Source organism: Microtus ochrogaster, chromosome 19, assembly GCF_000317375.1.
Source record: "Microtus ochrogaster isolate Prairie Vole_2 chromosome 19, MicOch1.0, whole genome shotgun sequence".
Taxonomy (NCBI): Eukaryota; Metazoa; Chordata; class Mammalia; order Rodentia; family Cricetidae; genus Microtus; species Microtus ochrogaster.
In genome coordinates this window covers 7,516,064-7,523,867 of record NC_022021.1, presented here as the reverse complement: position 1 = coordinate 7,523,867, position 7,804 = coordinate 7,516,064, and the positions used below count along the sequence as shown (strand labels likewise).

General features: G+C 46.6%; 1 protein-coding gene across 1 annotated transcript in view; it reads right to left on the bottom strand.

The window, feature by feature from the left end:
• Cmya5 (cardiomyopathy associated 5) overlaps positions 1–7,804 on the bottom strand; it is a 95,550-nt gene that overhangs the window by 6,044 nt on the left and 81,702 nt on the right. Inside the window, exons 11-13 of the mRNA XM_026783828.1 lie at positions 4,549–4,682; positions 3,303–3,402; positions 466–639 (exon numbers count right to left, since the gene is read on the bottom strand). Coding sequence (XP_026639629.1) covers positions 466–639; positions 3,303–3,402; positions 4,549–4,682 — 408 coding nt within the window. The remainder of the gene's footprint in view (positions 1–465; positions 640–3,302; positions 3,403–4,548; positions 4,683–7,804) is intronic.

Sequence of the window (7,804 nt, the reverse complement as noted above, 5' to 3'; positions counted from 1 at the left end):
ACCCCGGGTCCCTCTGAGCATCACTGTGGTACTTCTCTCCACCCCGGGTCCCTCTGAGCATCATTGTGGTACTTCTCTCCACCCCAGGTTCCTCTGGGCATTACTGTGGTACTTCTCTACACCCTGGGTTGAGTTTAGAAGGGAAAACTGCCAGATTCCACCTTTCCCTACCTCTTTATCCTGGCTGATGAAGGAATATAACACCCTTCTCTGCCTCTTCAGAGATAAGTTGTGCCCCACAGAGCAGGCTCTGGGTGGCTGGGTCTGTATGGCTGAATATAAGAAGCCCTCTTGTTTAGTTTCTGTAGTAATCAGAATGACGCTTTAACCGCCACACCCTTTGTGCTTGCTGTCTTACTTAGTTTAGAAGTTGGGCAAGGACATGATAAGTTCCCCATTAGGTCCCTACCTAGATATGGCAAGTGACCTTTTGATTAAGTTAGAAAAGGCAGGGCGCCAGCTTACCTCTGTGGCTCAGAGCAATGCATGTACCACGAGGTCTCCCCTTGTCCCAAGGCTCCAGCCCTCACAGCCGAGCTGGAGCAGATGCCAAGCCGATAAGCCGGACAGTCTGTGACTGTGGTCTCCCAGTAATGCTGGCCACAGGCAGGCAGCTCCTCCCCCAGCACGGAGGGGATCCTGTAAGCAACGTTGATGAGCTCAAGGTTAGCACAGAAATCACCAGCCTTTGCCCCATGCACATCAACCTTACACGCCCCTTTAGGCAGGGGCCTGACTTCAGAAACTGATGACAACTGACTAAAGATACCATCTGTTCCTTATGCTCCGAACCCTGGCCAGACCGCCCCAGGATTCATCAGCCTCCAGAGTGCATTTGACATATGCCCAGTGTCTTATGCATGCACATATGGTACATTGTGTATAGTAAAGGGTCTGGGCACCAGGTGATGACTAGCAATGGCAGGAAGGGAAAGAGCTGCTATAACCTCTGCTCTTAGGGAAGCGGGAGGGAGATAACAGAGGCAGGTGGGAGAGCTTGGCTTACAGAGTTTTCCTCTTCCAGAACTGCAAAAATAAAGATGTAATCTCCAGAACTTTTCACATTTTGGATTTTTGGCGCAAGGGCTCAAACTCTGGGATGCACCTGCCTCAGCCTCCTGAATGTTGGGATTATAGATGTGCATGGTCAGATTCAAATCTTCTCGAACTGAATTCCAGCATGAGCTGTCCTTCCTTGTGGCAGTGACCCCATGGGGCACAGCTTTTAAATGTCAAGACAGCAGGCAAAGCCAGAGCAGAGTATAGAAGTGAGCAGTGTGACCGTGGCTTTGGGGAGGTGCTCCACCGTCTCCGTGGTTCAGGGGCCTCCGGGAGGTGAGGTCAAGGCCTCTTTCTGCCTGAGCCTGGAATGAGCCCCAGCCCTTGCAATCACGGACACATGACCTTGTATGCATGGGTTGCTCAATGGTGCTGGAAAATGGCTGAGACAGCAAGGAGGTGTTTTTAACTTCTCAGTGTGAATATTCAGTCAGCACCCCTCCCTCTGCCCTTGAACAGATGAGAAAATGATTAATACAAGTAAATGTATTTCACAGGCTCTGTGTCTTTACCCAATAACTTCATTTCAGAGAAGTGCCAATTGACAAACCCTCACTCCCTGGAGTAAAGCCAGGCTCCCTGATATTTACGATCTAATTTTCATACTAATAATAAATAAACAAAATTCTATAAAAATACATTCCAGTTTCCATCAGATACCATCTGTGAACTCTTAACAATTCCAGTCTACTTCCTTTTTTATTACTTTTAAAAGAAACCCCACATACTTCTCTTTTTAAGATTTATTTTTTTGAATTATATGTATGTATTGTTTTGCGTGTGGATTTGTGAACATGAGGGCAGGAGCCCACACAGGCCAGAAGATAGCATTAGACCCCGAGAAGTTTGAGTGGCAGGTGTCGTGAGCCACCCAACATGAGTGCTGATCTAATTCAGATCATCTTAACCTCTGAGCATCCACCCCACCATATCTACTCTGCAATCATTTTTTAAACTTGTTTTCTCAATCCATGAATGGGTATAATTTTAGCACCTACAATGTTCCAATCCTCAGGCTAGATACTGGTGATTCCAAGAAGTCTAAAACGGGGCTTCTGCTGAGCCATTATTCATGAGTAGATGGTAGGTTTAATATATATTTATCAGCCTTATAGATACAAATCAGAGGGTTCTGGGGCCTGGAAAGACTTGGCCATTTCCAGGAACAAGTCACATGTAAATCTGGCAGTGGACAGTCGAGCATTGAGATGGGACCAGAGTGTATGCAAGTTGCCAGGGACTGGAGTGATTCCGTTCCTGCTGGCAGCCTACACCTGGGCATATCAGTGTCCTCTGCAGCATGCGTCTGAAAAGTTTGCTGCTACGGAGCAGTCTTTGCACACTGTAAACAGGTATCACTCTCATTGGTCAGTAAAGACCCGATTGGCCTATAGCTGGGCAGAAGAGCCAGACTAGGAGGCTGCTGGGAAGAAAGACAGAGTCTCAAGGTTGCCAGGAAACACCATGAGATGCAGAGCAAGCAGGATGGGAAGTATGCAGATAAGGTAAAAAAAAAATAAAATAAAAGCCTTGTGGCTGCACATGGATTGATGGAAATGGTTTAATATAGGAACTAGCAAAAAAAAAAAAAAGCCTAAGTTACTGGTCAAGCATCTATAATTGATAAGTCTCAGTGAGGTTATTTGGGAGTGGCTGCCAGGACAGAGAAACTCTACCTGCACTTTGCCCATACCTTCTCCCATTTGGCCATTTCAACCCTCAAGATAGCTGAGCGAGAAAGAGAGACAGAGACAGAGAGAAAAAGAGATGGAGACAGATGGGGGAGCAAGTAGATTGCCAGGCATCCAAAGCTTTTGGATCCTGTTTTCTTTGATGTTACTGCCTTTTGTGGGGGCTACTGGAGGGCAAGATTCTGTGGCTAGAACTAAGAACTCAATAAAGTATCTCGTTCCTATCCAAGTGATCAATACCTGGGTTGCTACAGAAAATAACAGAATCATCACTGGCTTCTGTTTTCCACTGAACCAAAGGTAATACCTTAAAGTAGCCAGTGTTTCAACCAAAACCATCTGTGTTTAGGGTCCCAGTAAAAATATTGACACTGCTCCAAGTCGTGAGCTATGTGTGTCACTGCACACCTCACAGTGAACAGTGCCTGTTGTACATATATTCGTCACATAACTGGGCAAGCTCGTTAAGCCAAGAATGCGCTCAGCTGATACAGTCCCGGGGAAACCCATCTAGAGCCGAGCATCAGCCCAGCGATGGTTGCTTCTACTCACTCGGTCAGCCGCCTCCTCTCAGAGAAGCTGATCACCGTCCCATTCGAGGAGACCTGGAGAGCTGGGTGAGCTGTTTCTCTCAGCAAGAGAAATCTGGTCCCTACGGGAGAAAATATGATGACAGCATTGTCACAATGCCAAGCACTAGGCCGATCCACACATGTCAAACCATGGGCTCCCATTCTCCTGAAGTCAACATCCTGACTCTGTGCTTGGAAGCCACAGCTGCAACTCCTCATGAGCAAGCCTTAGTGGATGCCCTGGGCTGGTCACACCCACCTGCTGCTGCAGGTGGGGTCTATGCTAGGCAATGTCTGCTCCTTGTAGCATCCTCATCACCTGGAAATGAAAACCCTACCCTGGACCTTTTGAGTTGGAATGCCTCTTGAACAAATGCTCAAAGAGCTGGGTGTGCTTTAAAATTGGGGGCATATTAGAAGAGCCCACAGAGGCTCCAAGGATGGAAAGTGCGCGCAGAGTATTGAGACGGTGGGAAACCATCCCTGGCTAGGCAGCTCTCCTCATCTTTGCCTACAACTCATTCAAGGCCCTACGACCATCACAAACAGGGCATGGCACAGTGCCCCCCTCAGTTTTGTGCCATCTGTGGATCTAGGATGAGGCAGCATAATTCCCACCCTCCCATCCCTCATTCCTCATAATTGAAAACAGCCCAATGTTTTTGGTTAACATTCTCTGGGGACGTCCCCCCAAAATGTTACTGAACTGTTTTATCACGTATTTGAATTATTCATTTTTTTCATTAATTTGTTGGCTCACTCATTTGACAAACATTAATGAGCGCAAACGAGGAGAAGTAGAACAAAACTAGAAACCCGTCACAGAGTTCAAAGGATAAGAGAACAAGAAAATCGTTACACACAGCCCGCACCTACAAATTAAGTGCATTCTGAGTGAGTCACAAAGCGCCTGGGGAGATTTCTAAGACCCCAAATGCTGCAACCCATCTCGAGTTCAAATACATTGATTTCTCTGGGGTGCGAGCAGGAGATCGGTATCTTAAATACCCTGGCTGATCACTAAGCACAGCAAAGATTGGGAACCTCTGAGGATTGCAAACAAAGGAGCCATCTTGTTACAGGATCAGGCTTGGGGGCCTTGTGGCAAAACCTCTCACTGACAGCAGCTGGACCCTGTAAAGTTGCCTCAGGGATCTCCTCTGGATGGCAGAAGGGGAGGCATGGAAACACCCAGACATCCCTGCTCCGTGCTAAGCAGGAAGTACCTCTGGTAGAGATGAGGGCAGCTTCGCTCTGTTCGCTCATCCCGAATGCGTTGATGGCTCTCACATAGAATAAATAATTGTCGTTGGGTTGCAGGTTGACTTTCAGTTGGAGTCCTTTGATTCCAGAGAAGGATCTAAATACAAAGGGAAGATAATTCTGAATATAACGCCACAAGACTAATATTTTACTTCTGTAGGGAATGGACATCTTTCATTATCAACAAATAACTTATTTTCTTCCCTTTCTAATCACCGATTTAGCAAAACTTAAAAAGGAAAAAAACAGAAAAATCGCCATTGTCCACTGAGATTACTTCACTAAATTGTTTCTATTTTTGATCACCTTTTGTTCAGTATATATTTTCTAGAATATTTGTCAGGACAAAAACAGACGCCATTTTGAAAAACCTTCAGAAAAAAGAGAGAGGGAAAAAAAAGAGAATATTAGTAATCTTGTGTTTAATGAGCCCCAGGAACACGTTGTTTTCTTAATTGATTTTGGATGAGGTGACAGTTTTGGATTAAGATGATGGGAAGTCTGTTTACGACACAAAGGACCCCAATTATCTCATCATCAGATGCAAACTGTGAAAACCTCAGGGTGCGGGATGATTTTGCACCTGACTGCGCCAGTGCCGCCCAGGTTAGCAAGACAGCAGCTCTTCAAAGAAGACAGTATCTTTTCAAAGAAATGATCTTGGCAAGAAAAGAGGATTCTAATTGCCGCCTCCCCAAGTCCTCAAAGCTGCTATTATTCCTAAATTGCCCACTTAAATTAAAGGGGAAGTGTGCCTAAGTGGTACTGGCCTGCAAGCGAACTGTGATAGCCCTACATTTAAGCCAAGGAGTACTTGCTGAGTTTGAAGGTGGCGCTCTCTGGAGCTGGAATAGCTTTGAGCTTCTTTCCCAGTCTCTTTTCTGTGTGATAATCTGGCCTAGAGCATGGATACAAGCCCTCAGGCCTCTCCTTCAGAACGCACTTGGAGCGGCCTGCAGAGTGGCGAGCGAGGCTACTTGCTGATGGAATTACCCTTGGCCTGGCTGCTGGAGTGGGGCGCTTTTCTCAGAAGACAAAGGCACCCTGTTGTAGCTCACTCTTGAGGCCATAGAGTTCGTTATTGTTGTTATTAAAGAAATGTGGTATGAAAGCATTAAAATAAGATTTTTCAGCCCAAGGGGATTTCTACATATTTTTTTGCTCAATACCTGTGGAAAAGAATAACATGGAGAACCAGAAAAAGAGAAAATGCATTGTGGATTCAGAAAATAAACTACTTTAGATTATCGTCAGCGTTAGGGGTTGAACCTAGGGCCCATGCCTGTGCTTTAGCTAAGCTAAGCTGCATTCTCAACCCTTGCTCTGTAGAGACAGAGAGTTACCACATAACCCAGGCTGGCCTCAAACCGATTCACAATCCTCCTGGCTACTGCCTCCTGGGTGCTAAGATTCTAGGCTCAGACATCTGAAGACTAGAATGTCTTCAAGAAAAAACAAAGTATGCAATGCAACTCTGGCCCCCGGCCCATGACTGCAAACACAAAACTCGCAGTATGGGCCTCAGGGGGGTGGGGGTAGGGAGCAGGTTGGTTCTGCAATTTTGCTGGGCAGTGCCTGGAAAAGGTCAGGACACACTCCTCAAATGATACCGGTTGTTATTTCTGGACCCACCACCTCGCCAGGCCTCCAGAGAGCGGTATATTTAGCTACGCTGAGAGTGGAGGGGTGAAATTGAGCCATTTGACCACTAATGACTCACTGCGCTATAGTTAATTGGTGAAAACCCATGTCCTGCAGTGGTGAGTGTAATTCCCAACTAATATTCTAGAATATTAGCCCATGGCAGATGCATTGCTTGTCTTATTTAAGTTGACAGCCAAAGGAATGTTTTAAATAAACACTGATAAGAATCGGTAATAAAATTATTGTTTTAATACACACACTCAGCATGAACTGAATTTTACACTTCATCTGCTCATTAAATAACTATGGATTGTTCATTTGTCATTTGTGCCAGCCCTGCCACCCTGAAGCCTGGGGGGGGGGAGAAGGGGTAGGGGAAGGAGAGGAAACTTTGGCCCCAGAGACTACACGTCATACAGCGGCCTCGTTTTGTAATGGCAGGGGTGTTATATATCAAGGCTGTTTTCTCAAGTCTGTCAAGGAGAGCAAACGCCACATCCATCATTAACTTCACACCATGTACCATTACTTGGGTAAAGCGCAACGGTGAAACGGCGTTGAACTCAAACCGCAGCATCCTATCCCGTGTGATGATCACACGAGATGGCTACACAGGTGTGTGCAGGGCCCTCACCCTGTATGTAAAAGAGCACCAAGCATCAAAACAGAAGATGGAACGTGAAATGTGGTGGTATTTACTGTCGCAAGTCCCTGCCCTCTGCTCCAGCACCAGGACAAAGGCAGATACAACTGCGCTTTGCCCTGTCTCCTTACTAACCTAGATGCCACCCAAGTTCTCAAGTCAGCCATGACTGTTCTTCAGCCAAATGAAAACCAAGTTTGTAATGTGAAGAGCTACTCCCTTGCATGGCTTAGGACTCTATTGCCTCAAAACCAGAAACTTGTCAGGATTTCAGCTGAATCCATGTGGAGCTTGACCTAGACTCCAGGAGACTTGCAGGCAGCCTGGAACTAGACTTACAGCTGCCCCCAGCAAGTGTTCCAAGGACTCTCGCCTGCTCATCTCCCCGGCAGCAGGACAATTCTTGGTTAGGTTCCTGAGCCATAGAGCAGAAACTAAAAAGGCCTGCTCAGCAGGCCACAGGGCTGCTTCCCGAATGAAGGACACTGTCCATCTCTGTAGCATAGGAGAGCAGCTGAGTGGAAGCCAGTGGAAAATGGTGTTTAAGGTAAGGAAGACCTACCTAACTTGAGCCCTATAACTCTTCTCTTTCCAAGAAAAGACTAGGAGTTCTGCCCCGTGACTGATGTTGGAGAACAGTTCATTTCAGGTAGGGCTTGAAAATGAACTTTCAGGAAGAAATCTTTAGGGACATGGTGTTTAGGAGAGAAATTGCTAGAAGCAGTCTCACTAAGTCAGAAAGAGAGATAAGGTTGTTGTGCTTTCCTGTCGCTTTAAGGGACAAGCCACGCCCATTCCCCTCCCCATCCGCTGAGGCAGGCTGATCTTCAGCTTCCGGCCTGAGCTCCCTCTCTTTTCCATCTTCCTCTGGGAGAGGCAGCTTTGCTTCTGCCTCTCTCTCCACTTTTCTGCTTCCCCCCTTCTCTGTCTCT